The sequence below is a fragment of the Sus scrofa genome, chromosome 1 (assembly GCF_054392235.1).
Source record: "Sus scrofa isolate SSC_HxYL_T2T_F1_AM1 chromosome 1, Sscrofa_HxYL_maternal_Yorkshire_Landrace_v2.0, whole genome shotgun sequence".
NCBI lineage: Eukaryota > Metazoa > Chordata > Mammalia > Artiodactyla > Suidae > Sus > Sus scrofa.
In genome coordinates, this window is record NC_139383.1 from 239,826,891 (window position 1) to 239,852,816 (window position 25,926).

Below are 25,926 nucleotides of genomic sequence, written 5' to 3' on the forward strand. Positions count from 1 at the left end.
GCATGCCTAGACCAACGCATTATGTCCTCATTCAGCTGACCACATGAATAACTTATGCCTTTAGGTCTTTGTTCTTAAGCTTAAGTTATGTGCCAGCACTGCAGCTATTTTTCAAGCAGGAATATGGGGTAAGGTAACGCAGGACAAGATGGAGTTTTCAGCATAGAAAATAGAAGCAAAGAGGCTAAGAAAATATGTAGAAACATGTTTCCTGACAGCACACCTTATAGTCATTGCATTTACTGTGTTCTTTACAAAGACACTTGTATCTAGGCTCTTGGGCAGACCAGCTCTTTTTCATCAGTCATATCTCAACTCAAATTTCAGTTCCTCAGAGACTGGGGTCTTTTTCTGACCTTCCCCCCCCTCAAGAGGTATGTACTCAGATCCCTCAGCGTTGACTGACACATTACCCTTGTTAATTCCTTTAAAACTTAATGGGTGCTTTGAATGGTCTTCTATTTTATTTTTTTTTTTCATTTGGGTCCCACATTTAGCGAGGTCATGAGGACAGGGTCCTCATCTTCCTTGTTCACTGCCATAACCCCCAGCATGTAGTAAGTGCTCTATCTAGTTAGATGAATCAATGGCAGTAGGGTCGCCATTGTGCTTAGAGCATCCAAAGCTTGCCTTCTTTTCCCCTCCTGAAGTGCTGAACTCTGTTACAAAGCAGCAAGAAGATAGTGGTACAGACCTGGGGTGGCTTGCGTTGCCATGGCAGTAGGCGACAATACATCCCTCTTCCTTTGTCCTCTGCTGAGCCTTGAGAACCTGGAAAACACAGCTTAGAGGATTCTTTCATAGAGATGGCCATTGAAGGAGTAATTGTGTGGGTCGGATGAATGCTAGTAAATTATAACAAGAAAAATTGCTAGTTCAATTCATTTCTGTGTGTGCTTATATGTTGTAGCCCTTGTGGAATAAAATTACTATAATAATGAGTTAAGATCAATGCTTCTCCAGCCTGGCATTTGAAGCCCTCACCCACATTTTCCTGTGTCTGGACCATGCCCTCTTCTTTCCCTTCTCAGTGTAGCACTGAATGAGTCTGTTGGCCCCCTGTGAATTATAGTCCAATAGTCATTGTTAATTTACTGAAAGAAGTTTGAAGAAACTGTTACTATTTTTTTTCTCTTCATGGATCTCTCACAGCAATGGCACATGTCTGGTGGACACTGTATAGAAACTGCCTGGGTTTTTGTCATTTGTAGCTAGATTTTCTAGGTACATGGTTAAGAAATTTTAATGTGTATATTCTTTAGTTACCTAGCTTGAAGTTATAAATGAAATGTTCCAGTGCCTTTTTATGTGTCATTAATTAATACATGCTAACAATAAAATGGTGTACCCATTGTTCTGGTGTTGAGATACACTGTTATGTTTTTTTCCAAAGGGTTTATGGCATTAGATGAGGGAAAGACTGGCAGAAGATATTTTTGTTTTGCTCACCTTTCCCACATCTATCTTTCCTTCCTTCTCCTGCTGTCATGTTGGAGATCCATGCTTCCACTCAAACACTAATTCCTAACACTAATTTAATTCAATTCACTAAATTCCTGTTAATTTAATGCATTGTCTTAAGTAGGTCATTCTCTCCTGTCCTCACTGTTTGGTAATCTGCAATGTCCACTTGTTCCTCTTATTCCTTTAGCACTGCAGTGACAACACACATCCCTGCCAGTCAGACATGAATATTGAAGGAGCTTGGAAGAGAGGCTACACGGGCAAGAATATCGTGGTCACCATCCTGGACGATGGCATTGAGAGGACCCACCCGGATCTGATGCAGAACTATGTGAGTGCTTGCAGTAGCCAGAACACCTTCCCTCCTGGGAAACAATGGAACTCATGTTAGGATTAGAAAAAAGGAGGAAACTGCTGAAAAATGCAGCCAACAGATACAATAGGCTCCATGTATGGCGGCCCCCACCTTATAAAAGATGCATTCTCAGGGGACAGCAAGCAGGAGACAATGCTCTCCACTTTTGTGTGTCTTTGATGTTCTGATGGCAAAAAGCAGGTGATAAGGTAGCAGAAATCCCAGTAGCGGTACTGTCTGCTGCTGACAACAGTTCGTCTCCACAGTTCATCCAAATTTCCAGACAACACTCTTCTGTTTCCTTTGTGGAGAAAGTGTACTTGGAACTTTTGTCAAGTGAATCTGATCATCTCCTTCTCTCTCTGCCTCTCCTTTTAAAAAGGACAGTAAAGGATCAGCCTCCAGTAGACCTTAGGAAACAGTCATACCCCTTCCATTTTTTCCCATTTTTTTTAAGTTTTATTGAATTATAGTTGACTGAACAACATTGTGATAATTTCTATTGTGCAATGGAGTGATTCAGTTATACACACACACACATATCCATTATTTTTCAGATTCCTTTTTTTTTCTTCTTTTTGTTTTTAGGGCTGCACCCACAGCACATGGAAGTTCCTAGGCGAGGGGTGGAATCAGAGCTGCAGCTGCTGGCCTATGCTACAGCAATAGCACGCCAGATCCAAACTGCAGCTGCAAGCTACGCAACAGCTCATTGCAACGCCAGATCCTTAACTCACTGAGCAAGGCCAGGAATCGAATCTGTATCCTCATGGATATTAATCAGGTTCGTTATCACTGAGCCGCAATGGGAACTCCCCTTTTCAGATTTTTTTTCCCGTATAAGTTAACACGGAATATTGAGTAGACTTCCTTGGGCTATACAGCAGGTCCTGTTGACCATCCATTCCATATACAATAATGTGCATATGCCCTTTCTTAAGAAAGAATAGCAACAATGGTCTACTGTATAGCGCAAGGAACTTCACTCAGGATTCTCTAATAACCTATATGGGAAAAGCATCTGAAAAAGAAAGGATGTGTGTATATGTATAACTGAATCACTTTGCGTACACTTAAAATGAACACAACATTGTAAATAACTACACTCTAACATAAAATAAAAATTTGAGGAGTTCCCATCGTGGCTCGGCAGAAATGAATCTGACTAGCATCCATGAAGACACAGGTTCGATCCCTGGCCTTGTTCAGTGGCATAAGGATCTGACGTTGGTGTGAGCTTTGGTGTAGGTCATAGAAGTGGCTTAGATCCTGAGTTGCTATGGCTGTAGTGTAGGACAGCAGCCACAGCTCTGATTCGACCCCTAGCCTGGGAAACTCCCTAAGCCGCAGGTGTGGCCCTAAAAAAAAAGACAAAAAAATAAAATAAAATAAAAATTTGAATCAGTGACTCAGAGAGAACATAAGGTGAGGCTCAAATCACACAGCATGTGAAAGTCTTGATTCCCAGTGCTTGCTGGACACTGAGGTTGGTTTCTGTCCCTGGAGCCTCTTGGTCCCCTTTACCTCTGTGATATTTCCTGCCTGAAATTAGGTCAATGAGCCCTCTGCTCTCTGCTCTCCAAACATATCCCTTCCACAGGCTTCACCTCCCCAAGTTTGGCTAAAAGTACCATAATTTTCTCCCAATATACCATCCTCTGCTCCAGGTTTGTGTTTCTTGATACCTTAGTGTTCTCCCCAAGATGTTTCTTTTGTTACTCAAGAGCCTGCAATGACTCCCTATTATCTGCAAATGCACATCTTTAATACCTGTCAGGATTGGGCAGGAACTCCTGGTGGAGCCCCCTCACCCCAGTGTCTTCTGACACCTCTTCTAACCTCTCTTCTGTTGGTGACTGTGCCCACCCAAGACACAGATATCACTTCATGCCCACTAGAACTTCAGTCACTTTTACCTCTGTCCCCCTCTTGTTCTCGTATGGTGACTTTTAATTCCAGAACTTTGGTTGTGTGAGTTTTCCTAAATTGTTTTTCATGTTGTTATTAAAAAATGTTTGTCTTATAAAATTGGTGATTTTCCCACACCTTATTACAAGTTTCCTCTCATAGCCTTGAAAGTACAAGCAGCTCTAAATCATGTCAAGTTAGAACTCATACTGAGCCTTCAGAAGGAAAGTCAGGGGCCAGGGTGGGAGACTTTGCCCCGTGCTTATGGATGGCCCCCAGAGAAAAACCTAGGCTGTAAGTGAGAGGACCACCTCTCCTCATATTTTTCTGCTCTATATTCTATATTCATGGTCATTAAGGGAGCAGCTTCAGCAGGCCCAGCCCCTCTCACTGTGCCCTGAGCTGGCAGAGAATTCTGCAATGGGCCTGGCCCATAGTTTCCCTGCATTTGTCTATGTGAGGCATCTTGCTCACCTACTGCATCAGCTTCTCATGAAACCATTTAGGTAGAAAGTGTCTCATTTATTTTCTCCAATGTCTCTGTCTCATGTGCTCATTCTCACTTATTTCATGACACTCAATCTGTCTTAAATTAGTTTTCCTTTAGTCGCTCACACCTGAAAAGATTCAGCTTTTATCTTGGAAAATAAAATACTTCCAAGTCACTTCCCTGACACATCAGAAACCACCGCTGGCTCACACAGCCATCATATTTCTGACCAATGAAGACCTTTCCTCACTCAGGACCACCCAGTGTCACCTTATACTTCCATCAACTTTAACCACTTCTCCTCTCACTGTTCTACTCTTTTTGTATAAAAAATTTTGTCAACAAACTTCACAAATCAATTTTTACAAAGAAATATTTAAACAGTTTCTCCTAAACTAGATAATTTTCCCCAACTTTTAAAAGAGAGAGAAGGATCTGCAAACTCATTTAGTTGTGGTTTGAACAAAATATCTGATCTCTCTCTTCACTGAATAAATTTTTAAAGCTAAAAGGAACTTCAGTTCAGTCTCCTTATTTGATAAGATAGACACTGAGACCTGAAGACTGAAGTGAGTTACGAAGCACTACGGCTACCTGTCTCCTAGCAAAGAAGTCTCTTCACATCCACCATGATATTTATAGGTTGTTCCCGCTCCCTTCTGTGTAGACATGCATTTGTACAAAGAGCCTTAACTTTTCTCATTTGTTTTCTCCCTGAAAGACAGTTCTGCAGAATTTACCTGTACAGTTAGCAGTATTATTGCTCTTCTGGCTCTCCTAATGTTGGAGCTGGTGAAGACTAGAGAAAAGTACATTGAAGGGAGTGTCTGATGGCCTGGGTTCAGGTCTTAATTCCACAGGCAGTTTGTTTCATGCCTTTGGCGAAGTGACTTAACCTGTCTTGAGCCTTTCTTTCCATATAAGTAAAATTACACATTATCCACCCTTCATGCTCTAAGGATTATAAGGTGGGCTTCCTTTGTACAGGAAGCTGGGACCTACCAACTTTCTGTGTCATCTGTATTCTGCTTAATTCCCCCAAACATTTCAAGCTCTGTATAGTCTTAAGTTACTTTCAGAAACAAGATAAAGATAGAAAACAAAGATAGCATTTACTTTCACTGAAACTGATATGAGAAATTATCATAAAAATCAGAAAATTTAGAACATCCTCAATTAGTAATTTTGCCTCAGTGATTTTTCTTTGCAATCACTTAAAAAAGCAAACAAATAGGAGTTCCCGTCGTGGTGCAGTGGTTAACGAATCCGACTGGGAACCATGAGGTCACGGGTTCGATCCCTGCCCTTGCTCAGTGGGTTAACAATCCGGCGTTGCCGTGAGCTGTGGTGTAGGTTGCAGACGCGGTTCGGATCCCGCGTTGCTGTGGCTCTGGCATAGGCCGGTGGCTACGGCTCCGATTCGACCCCTAGCCTAGGAACCTCCATCTGCTGCGGGAGCGGCCCAAAGAAATAGCAAAAAAGACCAAAAAAAAAATTTAAAAATAAAAAAAAATAAATAAATAAAATATGTGAAATAAAAATAGTACCCCCTTCTGATGGCATCTCTGCCAAACATATACGCAGATTAAAAAAAAAAAAAAAAGCAAACAAATAAATAGTTTTGGTTTCAAAGATATTTTTGCCACATGTTAAAGCCTTGACATATGATAAAACTTTGTTCATTATTTTCGTTGGGGAAAAAGACCATTCAGTATATTAGTAAAAAGTCTTGAATTGTAGGCTTTTTGTTTTAAATTGAAATATAGTTGATTTATAATGTTGTGTCAATTTCTCCTGTACAGTAAAGTGACCCAATCATACATAAATTTGTTTTTTCTCCTATCATCTTCTATCATGTTTTATCCCAAAAGATTGGCTATAGTTCCCTGTGCTATACAGTAGGACCTCATTGCTTATTCATTCTAAATGTAATGGTTTGCATCTACTAACCCCAAACTCCCTGCCCATCCCACTCCTTCTCCTCTCCCCCTTTGGCAACCTCAAGTCTGTTCTTTATTATAGCAGATAGAACATCTGAATCCAGACAAATATTGCCTAATAGACGTTCCAAGACATAGTAGATTTCTAAGATTGATTTTTAATTGGTTTGCCAATTATTTGTGAATGATTTTGTCTCCAAAAATCTTTGAATTATGATAAGGAATTTGCACACTCAAGAAATGACATGTGGAATAGAGAGAGAGTCTGAAAATCCTTGAAGCATCAATCACTTTGCTTCTAGGTGGCCCCGCAGCACTTTGCCGAAAAGGTGGTAGTTGAAAACCTTTTCATAAACAGTGGGGCGAGGGGTCAGTTCTAGGTTTGAAGGGAAAGCCCTGAGAAAAATGGACTGAGCATGTCTTTGGTCTGTAAAGACTATTTCTTCACTTCAGTGAGGAAAGATATGACACTGATGATGACAGAACAAGGCGTCCTGACACCACTGGACCGTGAGTGTATTATTCAATCTAATTACTCTCTTGCAGAAATATGTTTAAGGAGGCATGAGCCTTCAGGTTAATGACTAGTTAATGATGTATGTCTCCTTTCTCTCTCTCCTTTATGACCATAGGATGCTCTGGCGAGTTGTGACGTCAATGGGAATGACTTAGACCCCATGCCTCGCTATGATGCAAGCAATGAGAACAAGTAAGGCCCAAGGGAGGGGTGGCTGGCGTGTGGCTGGCTAGGAGTTTTGTTTTCTGCTCTTGCTGAGGGGAGTATTTTCTTGGAACTCTTTGGTAACAAATGATCCTGAATCTGCTCCAAGATAAACATGTGTCTTTCTACTAAAGCTTCTGGAAATAAAAAGGGGTGGTCCACACCGTAAGAGTGGTTGCAGAGAGAACCCTGGGGAATGACTCAGGGTTTCCATGTCTTAAGTGTGCAGCTGGGGGGAATATTGCTCCTCGTGTGGTCGTTGGCTTGTGACCCATTTGTTTAAGGGGGGGTGTGCTAAAGGGAGAGTGCCCCCCAAAAGTGTTTCTTTATTCTGTTACATTCAACACATCTATCTGGTTGAATACCGTGCTTGGTCAGTCTTTGCTAATGCTCTTTGATTTGCTTCCTTTTTCCTCTCTTCTACTCTGTAGTGATTGTATTTTTGACTAATATACCTGAAATACCTAAGTGGTTTGCCATGTATGGAACACATTACCTTTCTTATCCTCACAGTCAAGAGCCTTAGAAACCTATTTAATCACATTTACACTTTCCAGTTAGTACAGTAGTTTTTGGAAAGCAAGTGAAATGTACATCCATTTGATAACATGAATCTTAAGTCAGTGGGAAATTTTTTTCTTGCTTACAATGACCCAGTTTTTTTTAAAAAAGATCAGTAGATGTTTCTAATCTCTAGATCACATTTTACTGCAAAGTTTTTCCAGGAGAATGCAAAGGTTTTTTACTGCAGAGTTTATCCAGGGTAATGCTGTGATTTTGATACTAACATTTGAATTTTTTTTTTTTTTACGTGTATTTCTTTGGGATCACAGAAGTTACAAAGGGAGATGTTTTGCCCCTTTATTTTATTTCTAGTCTTTTTTTTCCTTCAGAGAAAAATTTCTCTGGTGGTATTATTTGATTAAGTAAGTCAATAAGTTTAAGTTAAACCATATGATATAGATAATTGTGACTATACATGGGATTTTTTTCTTCTTCTTACCATTTACAGAGATGCCTCAAAAAAGTTACTCTGAAAGATAGTGCTGTTTGTTAATAGTAACAACTGAGTCAACATTACAAATCAGATTTAGTGGTGAAAGCATTACTACACAAATTGATATAGATAAAATTTTCCAGAACATTTTTAAAGGAAAAGAGAAAGGGACTTAAACTGGATAGTTTTCTTTCAAGCCCGGTTATTACTGTCTAGATTACACCGTGAATTTCACACAAAGGGTTATAATTTGAGACAACATTAGCTAATTTATTTAATTTGCACTAAACACTAAAGATGAAGCTTTGATCCTTAAAAGGTCATTGCTGATAAATTGTACTCTTCGGTCCATTCTACTCTAGTGGAACATGTATACTCCTAAAAATACTCTTACTCTGCAAATCAAAACCACAGAGTAATAAGAAAATTAAATTTGGAGCTCAGCACTCAGAGGCTTTGCCCATGATACACACGGAAAAATGATGGAGACCTATTAAAAATAATAGCCCCATTTTATTCCTGTGAAATGGTTAAGAAATATATAAAACTATAATGTGTGGCACTTTATCTTTTTTGGGGGAGGGGGGTTCTTTTTATCTTTTAGGGCTGCAGCATCTGGAGGGTCCCAGGCTAGGGATCCAATTGGAATTGTAGCTACCAGCCTACACCAGAGCCACAGCAACTTGGGATCCAAGCTGCATCTGCGACCTACACCACAGCTCACTGTAATGACGGATCCTTAACCTGCCAAGCGAGGCCAGGGATCAAATCCACAACCTCATGGATCCCAGTCGGGTTTGTTAACCGCTGATCCATGATGGGAACTTCGCACTTCATCCTTTTTTTTTAGAATCCACCCAGAAGCCCTTTGATGTGAAGAAGGAAAAAAAAAAAGACTCAGTTGGGTCAAGAGGATAATGGTTAAATGGGTAGTAAGTGATGGAGAAGTTAGAAAGCAAAGAATTAAACTCAAGTGGTTTGTTTATAAGCTCTTACTCTGCCTGATACACAAGGCCAGAGCTTGTGGTAATGAAAAGGAAAATTACCCAGGTATTTTTTATTTAAATGAGTTGGAACTAGAGCTAAGTGGTTTCAGTAACTGTGACTTAGAATAAAAGACTAAATTATTGACCAAAATATTTTGAGACTACAGAGCCCTAAGCTGACCTTTCACATTCTGTCAAAAGAATAGAAATGAAGGCTGGAGAAAGCCTGCTACTTCAAAACACTAGGGATATAATTCATACAAGGTTAGGTTCAAAGTCCTTTTCCATCAGTTTTCTACCTAATCTGTGTCTTAATCATTATGTAATTAAATTCAAACTAGTATGTATATAATAATACAGGTCCTTTGCAACACTGACTTCTTAAGATGCACTGCTTTAATTTTTATAAAAATTTTACACTATTTAGAGTTTTTATAAGATATTGGCTATATTCCCCATGTTGTGCCACAATCTTTGTTGCCTGTTTTACACCCAGTCGTTTGTATTGCTCACCCCTCCATTGCCCCTCCCAGCACTTGATCTTGAATAAAGCCTGAAGTTTATTTAGGGAAGTGTATGCCCTTTGCATTTAGTTCTACTCGCATGCTTGCTGCCCTGTGTGTGAGAGAATGAGGAAGAGAAAAAGATGATGATTTTAAAGAAAAACTGTAGTTCCCCTCATGGCTCAGTGGTTAATGAACCCAGCTAGTATCCATGAGGATGCGGGTTCGATCAGTGGCCTCGATCAGTGGGTTAAGGATCCGGAGTTACCGTGAGCTGTGGTGTAGGTTGCTAACATGGCTCGGATCCTGCGTTGCTGTGGCGTAGGCCAGGAGCTATAGCTCCGATTGGACCCCTAGCCCGGGAACCTCCATATGCCTCGGGTGCTGCCTTAAAAAGACAAAAAAATAATAAAAATAAAGAAAAATAGAAAATAGGAAAATGACAAAACAGGCTAGGAGACATGGAGAAAATTAAGCAGAGTGGAGGATACCCCCCAGGTTGGTTATCTGAGGTCTAAGAGGAAGTAGCAGTACCAGACATGGACACCTGTGAGCCACTGTGCTGCTGAAAGGTGTAGCTCTGTGCGTTTTGTGTACTTGCTCAGTACAGTGGGGTACGTTTTCTACATTCCCCTAGAGTTTCTAGGACAAACCTGTGCATAAACAAATGCAAATTTCACATAATACGCTAGTCATTCTCTAATATATCAATGGCATTGAAAGAAATTCATGTTTTCAGGGCAAGCATGATATGAGAACTGATTGTACATTAACCATTGGCTAAATTTACCCATGAACATTTGTGTGTGTAGAGAAAAGAGAAACAGGAAAGCTAGTGGAAAGTGTACATCAAGTTAACACCCAAAGTATCCTTGTGCAGAGTGCTGATGAACTAGAAGGGCTACAGGCAGAAAGTGAAAACGAATTGTGCCTATAGCCAGTTCTGTCTGAATCTACACATGGTGAATTTTGCATTGCAGCTTAGTGGTAGTGGTGACAGTTCTCCAAACTTGTATCTTACCTGTGACTAACTGTGCTAACCACAAAGGCTTATGTGTGAAAACAGTGTTTTGAGTGTGGTCTTTGATGGCTTTTTATAGGCTGCCATTTAAAAACTTATCTTGGAGGTTCCCATTGTGGCTGAGTGGGAATGAACTCAGCTAGTATATGCATGAAGACCGGGGTTGGATCCCCGGTCTTGATCGGTGGGGTTGGGGATCAGCATTGCCATTAGCTGTGGTATAGGTTGCAGACGTGGCTTGGATCTAGTGTTGCTGTGGCTGTGGTGCAGGCTGGCAGCTACAGCTCTGATTCAGCCCCTAGCCTGGGAACTTCCATATGCCACAGGTGTGGCCCTTAAAAAACAATCAAACAAACAAACAAAAAAAACTGTATCTTTTGTGAGGCTTTCTTTCCACTGTAGTAGCTCCCCAAGACCTTTGGTCCTCCTCACGGTGGAGTAATCTAGTGTGTCATGTTTTGACCCTTTCCAAGCACTGTTCATGGTTCATTGAGTGGAGTGTGTGTTTGAGTGTTTGAGGACTCAGGCACTATTCTGGATGTCTGCTTAGGTTTGTCACTTTGAAAGTGAAATACTTTCAGAGTATTTTCAGAGGTGAAACACCAACACTCCCTACCTCTGTTAAGGGACACAGGCACTGTTCTGGATGTTTGCTTAGGTTCGTTACTTTGAAAGTGAAATACTTTCAAATGCATTTTCAGAGGTGAAACACCAGCACTCCCTACCTCTGTCTTATGAAAATCAGGAGTCACCTGGGACATCAGATGTCCCCTTAGCTCCCATCAGTACTGCTGCCTGCTCTTTTCTTGGCCAACCATAAGCATGTATTCAGGCATTTAAGGTTAAAATACTATCTCTGCTCATTAGACCATAATTATAATATGATTGATGAATCTGTCTTTACGTGTGGATCCATAGATAGATAAATCTGTTTTAATAGAAGTAACTTGGCATCAGGAAATAGAGAGTGGATTTGTAATTTAAAAGAGTTGACTTTTAACCTCAGTTCACCTTAATTAGCTTTATGGTCTTTAGGCTTAACTTCTCTGAGCTTTGGAACATTTAAAAAATCTCTAAAATGTGTATCGTAAAATATTTCCAATGATCAGCCATAAAATATATAAAACATCAAACATAGGGCTGACTACATAAGAGCTTGAAAATTATAGCTATTATTATAATTATGTATTCTATTTCAATACCCAGTTCCTGATGAATAATTAGTTAAAAATTACAGTTATCTCAAAATATATGTGCACATGAACATTTCAAATTTCAATAAACATGGGGAAGTTTTTATTTCCAAGGTTAGAGATTTAGATAGGTTTTTCTGCTTCTTTAGGGGATAGGACTGGTGATTCATTTGTCTATAACAAATCTGCCTTACTTTAATTCCAGTCTCCTACCTCCCTTAGTGGAAAATGAGCCCTTGAATTTTGAAGTGCTAGTGAAAGGGAGGAATGTCTAAACATTGCCAGGATGAAGAAGTTGAGGCATAGTGCTGTTCATGGTTCAGTCATGGTTCAGTCTGACCAGTAGACTTCAAAGCTTATTTGAAAGGATTTCATGGTTGCCTGTGTTTGTTCATTCACTCAGCAGGTACTCCTTGAGACCCTACTTTGTGAATGTCTCTGTACTAATTGATTGGGGGGTGCAGTGAGGCAATAAAATAGGCTGAATCAGGAGATGACTTAGTAAGAATCTGTAACGTGAAGGGTTTCAAGTCCTATCATTGGCTCTTTGTCACTGCAGGTGTGTAACCCAAGGTTATGGAGGGCTGACAGTGCTGTGTATAAGGGAGTTTATATAAGGGTTTTGAGCATCCTTGAAGTTGGGTATCTGCAGGGGGTCCTGGACCCATGCCTTGTGGTTATGGAGGAACAACAGTACTAAGAGACCTTCAAAACTTGATGCAAACATATCTCTTGGACGTAACTGATTACATTTCTAGTGCTAAAGCTTTGGGGTGAAATAAATCACCTCTGAAGGGAAAAAGTTATAAAAATCCTCTTCCTATCACTTTTCAAGTTCCCAGGTGGCAGTGTGTCAAACCTAAAGAACACATGCTAAAGAAATAGCATTATAGGGGAGCCCATAAAACCTGTTTCCCCATTCCACTTTGCCTCCTTTCATGTTAACTTGCAGAATAAAGAAGACCGCATAGTTCTAGGCTTAAAATAGGAAATGCCTCCCTATAAATGAAACAGTCTCTTGGCATTTTATACCACTACTCCCATTTCTGATAAATGAATTATTGATGTCTGAGTTAGATTTTTCCCCTCCCTAGGTTGCTTTTTTTTAAATGTTCCCTCTGCTTAAGAGTCATAGCAACATATTTAGTGGGAGATGAGATATCATGAATGTGTGACATGTGAGCCCAGAATCTAATTCCTTTTCAAAATAGACCAACCCATAGGTTAAAGATTCATTTTCCAAAAGGAATGGGTTTTTCATTTTTGTTCCTTATCTCTGTTTCCAGGAAGATTTAACCAGGGTCGATGGAAGCACATTTCTTCTGGTTCTTTAGGCTCCTTTTCACACATCATTTCTGGTTTTAAAAAAGAGTGTCACCATGATGCAGAACCAAAGTGTGTGTGGCCTTTTCTTTCTCATTCCTGAAGATTAGGACTGTTTTCAGGAGACACGCTTCCAAAGCAAAGCCAGTGAAGTAGTCAGCATTGTCTACTTATATAGGAAATATTTTAACTCAATACCAGAGAGAAAAATCACACTTAAGATCTATGACCTTACCAGGCACAAGCATTATTTATTCATGCCCAGGATTTAACAAAACACATTCAGATAAAATTGTCCTAAAATTAAGCAGTCTAAACAACCTAACAATGAGAAGTGGTACCATTATCAGAGGATGATTTGTTTTTTCCAAAGACTTGCAAAAATTTTCCCCTAATTCTTTCACAAAATAGCACTGCAATATCCTATAGAGTAGTTACTTGATCTTTGACTGTCAAATGACTTTATGTAATGTTGATGTCACATGTATGTACGAGAGGGCAAATGTATACAAAATGGCTGTGAAAAATTCCTGATACTTTTTTCACATACAACTATAGATTTAATGTCTATGACAGAACCTGCAACAAGTATTATAGCAAATTTGTTTCTGATATATGGGTTCATGATGTGATGTGTTGAAATAAGTAACATTTTGGGAGGTGGTCCGGGTCTGTGGCCTCATAGAAAGCTGATTTAGAATAGGAAAAGGTCTCTCTCACACCAGAAGCCAGCCATCCTGATGCTTTTCCTCACCAGCCATCAGTCACAAGTCCCGACAGTCCTCAGCACATAAGTCTTCCTCTTAAAAGCTCTCTGAAAACTCACACCCCCACCATCCCTCCATCCACATTAGCCTTCTGTCTAATCCCCTTTTCCACCTGCATCCTTGGAAAATTTCATGGATGGTTTCCCTGTCTCCAGTTTCACCCCTTTTCTGCTGCCCAATAGATATTTTAGAAGTGAAATAAGAATATTACAATCCTTTAGGAGCTTCCACTGTGGTGCAGTGGGCTAAGAATCCAGCTGCAGTGGATCGGGTCATGGCAGAGCCAGGAGTTCGAACCCTGGCCTAAAGCAGTGGGATGTGTTGCAGCTGTGACTCAGCTTCAGTCTCTGGCCCAGGAACTTCCATATGCCTTGTGTGCAGCCATATTTTTTTTTTTTTTTTTTTTTTTTTTTTTTTTTTTTTTTTTTTGCCAACGCAAAACAAAACACAGAGATAGTAAAGGTGGGAACCCAGGGGACTCAAGGTCTCTAGGACCAAGAGCCAGCCATAAAATTTTAAACAAATAATTCTCTAATATTTTAAAATTTGGTTAAGGTACAATACCTTTCATCACCCCACTCTTCCCTCATTAAGTCTGCTCTGCTCTGTGTGTATGCCTCCCCCTTCCCACTTAATTGATCAACCCTTCAGGACCAGCCACAGTAGTTCCACCTTCTTCTGTGGGTACCTTCATAATTCCGCCTTTCCCTTCCACTCATGTGACTTCTCCAGGGAGATTTCATAGCATCTATGAACTTCCTTTTTTTTTGTTTAAAACACACGCTATTGTAAATGGTATCACATGTGCCAAAGTAGGGCATAGAGAGGCAAAGTAGGTGCTGAGAAGATGATTTCCTGTTTGAGATGTGAAATGTCTGTTTGGTCTTACTAAAATTTTAGGAGAATATCCATCTTGACTGGCTCATCAAGATGAATTAGTGAAATGTGTCTCAAAATAGTAACTGTTTGGTGGTGTTATATATAATGGATGGCATTCTTTTTTTACCCTGCATCCTGCACTATTCTATACCCACAAAAGCTCACCTCTGAGGTAAGGGATTCCTCTGGCTTCCCAGTGGATTTGGCCAGTGGAACACTCGGGCAGGACATCAATGGGATACAGTAGACCGAAGAAAAGGATATGTATTACCTGCTGCTTCCTTGCTGAGCCACTTGGAGTTGGGTGCAGCATCCCAGAAGATCCTAACTCCTCTTAGTTGGTCCTTAGGCTGACCCTCTAAGAATTGCCTTTTGTGGATTCAGTGCCACTTCCTCCCCAAGGTTCCTTAGATCCAGGGGTTGCCCAGTGTTCCTAGTCTACAACACTACATTGTTCCCTGTTGGTTTCCCCAAATCTTTTCTGCTTCTCTCTACAAGTCCCTTGAATACATTTTTTAACAATAAGATATAAGTCCCTGGAATAAATATACCCAGTATCAAAAAGCCCATACAGGAGTTCCCAGTGTGGCTTGGTGGATTAAGAACCTATCATAGTGTCTGTGAGGAATCGGGTTTGCACCCTGGCCTCATTCAGTGGATTAAGGTTCCAGCGTTGTCGTAAGCTGCGGTGTAGGTTGCTAGCTGTAGCTCCGATTCCACCCCTGGCCTGGGAACTTCAGGTCCAGCCATAGAAAGAAAAAAAAAAAAAAATCCAGTCACCTCTAAGAAAGGAAATAACTATAAGCATAGGAGTTGTCTTAATGGCTGTTTATTTTTTCTTTAATGAGAGCTGAATAAAAAAAGAAAATCAGTTACCTAACCTCCAATCCCTATGTAACAGTCACCTGAAGTGTAACTATTCATTTTTATAAAATACGGAACTAATTATTCTAGGGCTCATGATCATGGTAATGCAGTCTTCAGACCCTTTGTCAGTTTCAGTGTGTTCTCCTCAAGGATTTGGGGATGTTGTCTCTTGGGGCTCATGGTACCAGTTTTGATAAAGGGTCTGATTGATGCTACAGGTTACTATGAAGTTTGGGTTTAATTTATTCTAACCCAGTGCACTATTGTCATGAATAATTGATAGTGGCTTCAATTTAAATTTCTTATTTAAAAAACAAACTCACAAATTCCTGTGGTCTCTAAAGCAGATGGAAATTGCAGTAAGGGAAAGAGATAAGTATCCTTTTTAAATAATGGATTAAGCATTTGAGCAGGTTTTCCAGACAGGATATATTTATCTTTCTCTTTTCATCTTCTCTTCTAACCTCCACCATGGATCCTTTTATTTTTTCTCGTTTCCTTATATCCAGAAATACGTAAAAGTGAGAGCTTGAAGACCTTGAAAGGTCAGTGCTGGCAGTGTGTTATTTGTATTATTACAGAGTAATAGAAGAGCCATCCACAACCTTTCCAGTGTGATCAGCCAGTGTCCACAGGCTGAACAGGAAGGCAGATTGAGGAGAAAAGAACCCTTGTTTTGTTCATCTCACTCCCTATATAGATACCAGAAGAAGATGCTGAAAATATGATCAAATTGCCAACTGGTTCATGGTCCACTTTAATATTAGTAAGATGATATTATTTAGATACTGGTTTCCTTCCTATTCAAATCACATGCCTCTATGATAAGGGACTGAATTTATAATTTTGTCTTTACTAGCTAAAGCGATGTCATCATTTTTATGTTTCAGCAGTCAATTAATCTCAGAAGCCTCTTGTTCCAGTGTACTTAAGGTGTGTGTGTGTGTGTGTGTGTGTGTGTGTGTGTAATAACTGTGGAAGGTGTTCATTTCAATTATAATTCTTAATAAAAAGTGGAAAGGACGTATTTGCTTATTTCTGATCTCATAAAATAAGTCACCAAAGAACCAAGGCAACAGAGTAAAAATACCTGCTTTGGGGTGAGACCAAGGTACCAGTTCTAGGCTTGTTGTTCTCTGTATCTGAAGCCTTGGAGAAGCATTCTTATCAAAGCCCCCCAGTGCCACGTCAGTATCTCCATGATCCTGTTTGACTTAACCCCAGAATCTGTAAGTTTCTGGGATTGCTTTGTGACTATATTTGAGTGCAGTGTAGGCAGCTGCTAGTTGGTTTGTTGTTTCATTTACTGCTCACAACAACCCACAAGAAGAGAGAGAGAGTGAGGAGATGAAGTACCTGATTTCACCTGGTGGCAGAGTCACGATTTGAGCTCATTTATTCCCGTACCATCTATTCACCTGCATGGTTAATTAACCTGTGGTCAAGTAGAGGAGAAATTAATTCCTCTCTTGAGCACATGCTTCGCTAAGTTTACTACCTTGGAAGAACTGCAATTACCAGAGTGCTGCACTAGTGTGTTCAATAAATAACCAAGGGCATGGCTCTACCAGGTGCTGGTGCTCCAGAAAGGGGATTGGTCCACAAAGGTTTCCAACACCCTATGTGACTTTGCTGAAGTGACAAAGATCCTTTATTACAGGAAATGATTATATAGATCTGACTTCACAGTAGTATTCGTTCTGTGGAAATCAGTAAAGGCCACCTAAGTAACCCTTTGAGCTGTTTATTCAGGGCTTGCTATAGCAAAGGAGTCAGCTACTGTCACTTTAAGAGACTTAAAGGCAGACACATGACTGGAAAAGTTTTATAGTTTAAGAGACAAAGGGGAAGGCTTCGGTATGGTCTGATCAGAGGGTGTCATGGGGAAGCTGAACTTGGGTCTCTGTACTCAAACAATTCTACAAGTGTATATTAACAGCTTAAAAAATATCAAGTGGTCATAATGTTAATGTAAATAAATGTTTTAGGAAACTGTAGATGTTGTTAATATTATTATTAATAGTGATAATAATTACAAGATAAGAGAAAGTTTTAGTCTGATTCTCCGAGGGCAGGTAGTTTTCTTTATATAGAGATATGTGTGGACTCTTTGAAGTTGAAATAACAGGGCCCTTAAATGATAGCCCTTGAGAGTGCTCTGGAAATGTGGGCTGTGAAAAAAAGAAGGGGAAGGAGACTGAAAGAAAGTAGGGGAAAGAGACTGAGACTAAGGAGAGCTTGTGGGAATAAGAAGCATTCTTCTGCCCACGTAAGGATGTGTCCTGCGTTGGGAAATTGCAGTGAACTATCTTGCCTATACACCTAAAATTGAAAATTGAGAAGAGGAGTTGACTACTGATATTTTTTTTTTCCATCAGATTCCCCTGAATCCCCACTTTCTCTGTTGCCTGTTCTCATCACAAGCTGCCTTCTCATGAATTTTAGAAAAGACTGACCTTTGCTAGAAGAGTTTACCTCTTCCTATTTTTAGATATCCTTATAGCATCTGCATATAATTTACATATGCTAGTGAATACATTTGAATTTGCATGAATTGCAGATACGGTACCTGGGGTGACATCCTGGGCTGAGAGTAGCTGACTACTAAAGATTTTGTATGACCTTTTCACTCTTGATTGTTGTTTCCACTTTCTGAGGTTCATTCTCACCAGGTCACACCCCTTCCCACACCTGTCTGGATACCAAATATAGACTCTTAGTTTCTCCCCAGCCCTCCAGCATCCATCCTCCCTCCCCCATTACCTCCACCCTTCACAGATTCACATAAAAAGGTTTTTTTTTTTCCCCACCATGCTGATATACCTTAATCTTCCCATAGGCTCTAGATGATATTGCCATTGTGCAGAGAAAGTTAAGAACACATTTTTTTTTCCCCTTTTTTTTTTTTTTGGTCTTTTCGTGGCATGTGGAGGTTCCCAGGCTAGGGGTCTAATCAGAGCTGTAGCCACCAGCTTACGCTAGAGCCACAGCAACCCGGGATCTGAGCCTCGTCTGCAGCCTACACCACAGCTCTTAGCAATGCCAGATCCTTAACCCACTGAGCAAGGCCAGGGATCGAACTTGCAACCTCACTGTTCCTAGTCAGATTCATTAACCACTGCGCCACAACAGGAACTCCGAAGAACACATTTGTCTCTAGTCTTGGCATCAGTGTATATAGTTTGAATTGGGTGATTTTCTTTTTTTTTTTTTTTTTTGTCTTTTGTCTTTTGTCTTTTTAGGGCTGCGCCTGTGGCATATGGAGGTTCCCAGGCTATGGGTCAAATTGGAGCTGTTGCCGCTGGCGTATGCCAGAGCCACAGCAATGCCAGATTCGAGCCACATCTGTGACCTATACCACAGCTCATGGCAGCGCTGGATCCTTAACCCACTGAGCGATCCCAGGGATTGAATCCGCAACCTCATGGTTCCTAGTCAGATTCATTTCCGCTGTGCCACAAGGGGAACTCCTCACTGGGTGATCTGACTAGAACTTTGAGTGGGTCAGCAGTTTTAATTGTTACTCGTGTTGTTGATTTTATTGGATATTTGAGTCTTTCTTAAAATGTGTTTATTTCCTTCCAAAAGTAATGATAAATCCCTTTAATATTTTTCAAAAGAATAGGAAAGACGTATTTGAAAGAAAAACACTTGATTGTTTTTTTCTCTCTCTTCTCCACTCATCTCAGGCATCACATAAGAAGTATTGGAGGAAGCTGGGTAATGGAGCATCTGAAAAGGAACTGGGGTTTCAATGAAAAAAAAAATCAAAGAATTAGGGGACTTGATTTGGTTGAAATTTAATTCACTTGGAGTCCAAAGGTGTTCCCAAAGTGAGGGATGATCTCAGATGCAGCTCTTAATGATCACACATTTGCCTAGTTGTCCACACTTGGAAGCATAACATTCATAGGCCTGTAGAGGCCTCAGTTATTGTGACTAGTTTTTCACAATACAGAGATGCCATAGCAATCGTAGCTTAATTTTTTTTTTTTTTTTAAAAGGGCCATACATGCAGCATATGGAAGTTCCCAGATTAGGGGCTAAATCGGAGCTGCAGCTGCCAGCCTATGCCACAGCAACACAGAATCTGAGCCGCTTCTGTGACCTATACCACAGGTCACTGCAATGCCAGATCCTTAACCCACTGAGCGAGGCCAGGGATTGAACCAACATACTCATGTATACTAGTCAGGTTGATTACCATTGAGCCACAATAGGAACTCCCTTAATTTTGTGATAGGTTGAATTTGTATCAAATTGTTCAGCCTCTACAGGGAGTAATATTACTGGTATTATAATGGTGGAACCACATTCTATAATTTGGAAGTAAAAGAACCATATTCTACAACATGGAAGAGCTGTTTCAGTGGTGTATTTGTAAGAACGTTCATTCATATTTGTTGAAATCTTCGTAGTTCAAATGCATATATAAGATGTTATTCAGCTATGCCATTGCAAATTATATGGATATTCTTTCATATATTATGATCACATGTACCATTTTTACATCAATTTATTCCATTTATCATCATCCAAATTTCTCATTGCTTCTATGAACTTCCATTAGAATCCCCATTGTGAAACTTCTTTCACCTATAAGGTATACTGACTCTTGCATAATTCATCCTGGTTGAAATGAAATACCCACAATTTCTTCAGTTATGTTTTTTTCCTTGTCTTTTGTGTTGTTTCTTATGCACGGAAAGTAAACTTGGTACTCATATCTTAAGTTCACATATTTTAAAATAAGGTTTATAGGTTTCTGAAATCTATAAATACAACACACATAGATTTCACACATGCATATTTGGTGTGATGGGGGATGGAGGCCAAAGAAACTGTTAGATTAGTTGTTTAATTAAATTGAATGATGCTTTTCTACACTGAGAGGATGTTTTGAACTATACCCTGTGAAAGCATGCCTCTGCTGATACATGGACAAGCAGTACACATTGTTCATACTTGAAAAGTCATTGCTGTATCATTATAATAATTTTTGAAATGCAATATACATGAATTGCATATTTGGTTTTCCTTTTTTTATTTTTAATAGTTATTTCCCCAATACAATTTTTTTTCTACTGTACAGCATGGTGACCCAGTTACATATTCATGTACACATTCTATTTTCTCATATTATCATGCTCCATCATAAGTGACTAGGCATAGTTCCCAGTGCTACACAGCAGGATCTCACTGCTAATCCATTCCAAAGGCAACAGTCTGTATCTATTAACCCCAAGCTCCCCATCCATTCCACTCCCTCCCCCCTGGCAACCACAAGTCTATTCTCCAAGCCCATGATTTTCTTTTCTGTGGAAAAGTTCCTTTGTGCCTTATATTAGATTCCAGATATAAGCGATATCATATGGTATTTGTCTCTCTCTTTCTGACTTACTTCACTCAGGATGGGAGTCTCTAGTTCCATCCATGTTGCTGCAAATAATATTATTTTGTTATGGCTTAGTAGTAGTCCATTGTGTATATATACCACATCTTCCTAATCCAGTCTTCTGTCAATGGACATTTGGGTTGTTTCCATGTCTTGGCTATTGTGAATAGAGCTGCAATGAACAGGCAGGTGTATGTGTCTTTTTTAAGGAAAGTGTTGTCTAGATATATGCCCAAGAGTGGGATTGCTGGGTCATATAGTAGTTCTGTGTATAGATTCCTAAGGCACCTCCATACTGTTCTCCATAGTGGTTGTACCAGCTTACATTCCCACCAACAGTGCAGGAGGGTTCCCTTTTCTCTACACCCACTCCAGCATTTGTTCTTTGTGAACTTATTAATGATGGTTTTCCTATGAGTAATTCTATAGTTTTGAGGCGCTTGTTACGTACTTTGAATGGCAGTGCAGAGAACAACTTGGTCCCCCAAAGAAACCTTGGCTCTTTTTGCTTTGGGGTAAAAACTTAGGAGAGTCTAAATAGAGTTCAGCAGGGTTAGAATGTTTTCCAAGAGAGATGAAAACAAACAGTAGGTTTTCTGATTCCCTTGATTGGAGTTCGTCCTTCCAAGCCATTTCAGATTTCACCTTCTCAGATACAGAGATGCTGTCTATCAAGAATAATAATTTATTTAGAAGTTTACCATTCACAAAGCATTTTTCATATATTCTCCCTTTACTGCTTTCCAGCAGGGCAGCTGGAATTGCCAGATCTAGTAGTGACTTGTTGCTCACTCTTCCTTGCTCTAGGCTCAGATACCAGCCATGTAGTCTAGATTCTCAAAATTGGTAAGCACATGTGCAGGCTGGTGACAGAAAAGGCCAAGTAAGCTGGTACTTGCTTGTGTTCTTCCTGCCTCTGCTTCTTCTCCCAGCAGATGTTCTCTCGTAGAAGAGCCAAGTGTTCTTGATCCCTCACCTCCATCTTGCTAATTCTCTGTTTTGTGTGTTCCCAACGATTCTGAGCTTCCCAGTCTCCTTTGAACAAACTAATTTTCTGCTTAACTCAGTCAGTTGTAGTAAAGAACCTGAAATTAAATGTCATCAGCATCTCTTCTTCCAGGGGAGGAAAATAAAATTCAAGGCAGGTTCACAAAGCATATGAAAGTGAATTTGGCTCCCAAACATAAATGTTCTTTGTATGAGATACTCTTTTTTTCAAATACAGTATTCATTAGGAATAGACACTTTTTAATTCATGGCAATAATAGTAGTTAGTTTTGAGAATTTAGTGCTTATTCTGCACCACATAGTTTCATTCAGAAAAGAAAGGAGAATAGAACTTAAAAATCAAACTAGTAATATACTTACACTATAGAAATTTAAGATGTGATCCATCACTTGACAGATACAGAACCATAATTAAAACAAACCATTAGGAGAATTAAATGCCTAGGAATAAGCCTACCTAAGGAAGTAAAGGACCTTTGCTCTGAAAAGTATAGGATGCTGATGAAAGAAATTGAAGATGACACAATCAGATGGAAAGATAAATAATATTCTTGGATGGGAAAAATCAATATTGTTAAAATGACTGTACTACCCAAGGTCATCTGCATATTCAGTGCAATGTCTATCAAATTTACCAGTGGCATTTTTCACAGAATTACTAGCAAAAATTTTCAGATTTGTATGGAAATACAAAAAACCATGAATAGCCAAAACATCATGAGAAAGAAAAACAGAGCTGGAGGAATCAGGCTCCCTGAGTTTACACTATACTGCAAAGCTCCAGTCATCAAAACAATACGGCATCAGAGCAAAAGGAGACATAGATCAAAATAAACCCTTAGGCCGGATGTGATTTGGTTTTCCAAAAGTGCTATGGAAGTTTGTCTCCTGTATATAACATGGAGACAAAAATATCTCCTTGTAGTTTGCTGTGGGAATTACAGATAATCCATTCTGAATGATCAAGATACAGTAGGCCCTACTAGCCTACATAATAACACACATGGTATTAGCGTGACTTTAGAGGTTTTGTCATCAGGAATGCCTGGCTAGCTGCTATTGAGGTGAATCATTGACACTTTTCTTCCTATTATTTCTCTGGGGGAAATTGGTTCTACCCAACTTGGAACATTTATATTCTAAATGTGCAAACACTGGGAGTGGTAACAGGTTTTGAAGGGAACCAAGGGAGAGCGTGAGTCTGAAATTGTCTTGGGAAAGCTCAGTGGAGCCCAGAGCTAGGAAGATCATTTCTGTGTAACAGGTGATTATTTCGAAGTTAGATTTTCATAGTCAAGTTTCAAAAAATTGAATATTCCTTCCAAATCTCTTTAAGAAAACTGTTCAGGGGTTCCCATCATGGCTCAGCAGTTAACAAACCTGACTAGAATCCATGAGGAAACGGGTTCAATCCCTGGCCCCATTCACTGGGTTAAGAATCCGGCATTGCTGTGAGCTATGGTATAGGTCAAAGATGCGGCTCAGATCCCAAGTTGCTGTGGCTGTTGTGTAGGCTGGCGGCTGCAGCTCTGATGATTCGACCCCTAGCCTGGGAGCCTCAATATGCTGCGGCTATGGCCCTAACAACAACAAAAAAATGTTCACAGTCCACCTGTTCTCTGGAAATCACATTTCTTACCTGATGCATTTCCTAAGAGGATATAGAAGAAGAAAGTAGTCATAAATTTTGAACCTTGATTGCTCCAAGGTTTTCTTGATAAAAAAGCTCTTAAAGCACATTTAATTTTTGCTCATTAAATGATTTATTTATTGGATTTATAGCACTCTGTCCTTCAAAGAATGACCCCGCAAACTCATGCTAATACAGTAATTATTGTGATTATGAAAAGAATTGCAGCAATAAAGCTGTAGTGAATATACATCCCTGTGCATTCCGGAGACTACACTATGCTCTCCATCCTAATGCAAGAGAAAAGTTTTAAAACAGTGATTATTTCAACATTCTTGTTCAAAAATTTGATCTACCTTGTTTTCACCAGTTGGTGACTGGTTTCCATGGAAATGGAAATGGAATAAGCATTCCTCGTTTTAGACTCTCAGCTGCCCCATGCCAACTGAGAGCTGTAAATGCCATTTGGTTAACAGCAAGGATCCAGAATTCTTCCATTTTAAAGTGGCAGAGGGAGAGGAAAAGAAAATGTTTGTCGAGTCATTTTGCTTTCCTCTCTTTGAAAGGGACATAATTTTATGATTGTCTGAGCTATTGACTGATGGCTATCGAACACATGCTACATCCAGCAGTGCCTCTTCTGACTAATCGATTTAAATGTCTTTTCCACCCTTCACAAAGTTCCGTACCTCATTGAGATTTAACTGTCCTGTGATTGCCTTCCTAGTTGTCCACCTGCTGTGCCAGTGATGGTCACTGAACAAGAAAGTGGTCAAAATGTCGGAAGGCGACAGTTTGGTAATCTTGATGGTCTGAGACTTGGGGAAAAAAATTTATCTGTTGATAAAGGAAGTGGAAGAGGGGGTCAAGTTAGAAAATGGACAGTGGAGAGAATGTTAGTTAATTTTGCCATAAAGATCTTTCATTTCCGAGTCCATTGCCTCTGTCTACAACATTTTCTGGAACTGTTATATAGCGAAGATAATGAATTATACTATAAATTAATGCTTTAACACAAAATGTTGTTTTCTTTTGTCTTATTTTTTTTAAGTCTGAAAAGTTGAATCCATGTGACTGTTGAAATGAAACTTTAGTGGCATTAACACGTAATGTTTTATATTTTAAGATGTTTAGATACAAGAAAGGATGAGACTCTTGTTCTTAAATATCACCCAGTTCAGTTCCCTGGATGCACTTCTCCTTGGGACCTAAAAGAATTTCTCTGTGTCCCACTGTCAAACTTTAATAAAGCAAACCAGACACAGTGACCTCTAGCCACAGGCTGCCCCTGTGTCTGTAAGTGTGGTCTCAAATCTAACTAAAGCAAGTAATGTGTCAACTGAAGAAATAAGATCCTCAACCCAGGCTTAAGAAACTGCATAAATACTTCCAGGGAAATCTTTCTAATGCTGATCATGAGATTTAGGGCCTGACATTTTCTCTGATCACATTGTATTCATGGGGGAATATCATTTTCATGATTTTTTTGGTGTAAACAGCTTGTGCATTCCAGTGGCTTGATTTGGAAAGGGACTTGCATAGAATAGGCAGTGAAGGTTATGATAACACGCCAGTTCTGGACGTGACAGTGACTCAACCTCTGTGACTCTTTCTGGTCTCTCGAGAGGGAGCCAGGTCCTCATTCTCTTACTTAATATACAACCTTCCTGGTTTGGACGAACAGTGCATGAGGGACTCATTATTGGGATAAATGTATGTTGGGAGGAGAAAACATTAAAAATGAATCCCCTTAAATTGGGGCCAGAGTTTTGTAATGAACGGTGCAAATGGTGTTTTATTTTAAGCAATAAAACTAAAATGATGAAAATACATGTAGTTTATTATCTAACAGAACATGCAGCTATAGCCCTTCTTACATCAAACAAAAATGAATCATGTTTAAAGTTGTAGTTTTTATGTAATATTATGAAATTTGAATTTTAGTAGAGTCATAAACAGACTCAGTTTATAAAAATCCTAATCGGTTTTTCCAAGGGCCATTTGGAATCATTTTATTGACAAATCATTCTCATTTAGAGCCACTGTCAGGTCGCCAGCCTTGTTCCATTTTCACTAAATCTCGCTCTTCTGGATCCTTTTTCAACAACAGCTCTCAGTTTGATTAAATCTCTTCTCAAATATTGTTTTCATTGATTGTATGAAATCCTGTGTCTTTTGAAAGTTCATTAGGCAATTGATTTGCTTGACTTGCCAGATATTGTTTGCATTTTATATTTACGCAGAGATAAAAAGTTCTAGCCTAAAAAGAGCAAGGATACTTGAGTCAGGAGTAATTTTATTACTGGTAGGATCATTCCTGGGGTTTTTTTTTTTTTTTTTTTTGCTTGCTTAGTTAGGAAACCTAATAATGATGGTACCTTGTTAAAAAGAAGCTCAGTGATCCTCATATCTTCTAAGGTGCCACTTCTGCGTATTTTATGTGTATGCCTCAAGATCAGTGCATGCTCTTCCATAAATT

General features: G+C 39.6%; 1 protein-coding gene and 1 long non-coding RNA gene across 5 annotated transcripts in view; one reads left to right on the forward strand and one right to left on the reverse strand.

Annotated features, from left to right (window-relative positions):
* PCSK5 (proprotein convertase subtilisin/kexin type 5) overlaps window positions 1-25,926 on the forward strand; it is a 454,731-nt gene that overhangs the window by 124,733 nt on the left and 304,072 nt on the right. For all 4 annotated transcript variants that reach the window (XM_021064998.2, XM_021065005.2, XM_084988113.1 and 1 more), the window contains exons 4-5: window positions 1,652-1,795; window positions 6,790-6,866. In XM_021064998.2, coding sequence (XP_020920657.2) covers window positions 1,652-1,795; window positions 6,790-6,866 — 221 coding nt within the window. The remainder of the gene's footprint in view (window positions 1-1,651; window positions 1,796-6,789; window positions 6,867-25,926) is intronic.
* LOC146407064 (uncharacterized) lies at window positions 14,896-19,730 on the reverse strand. Its single transcript, XR_014823043.1, has 2 exons — window positions 19,563-19,730; window positions 14,896-18,472 (listed from the first exon to the last, which is right to left on the reverse strand). It is a non-coding gene; the product is annotated as an uncharacterized LOC146407064 (long non-coding RNA).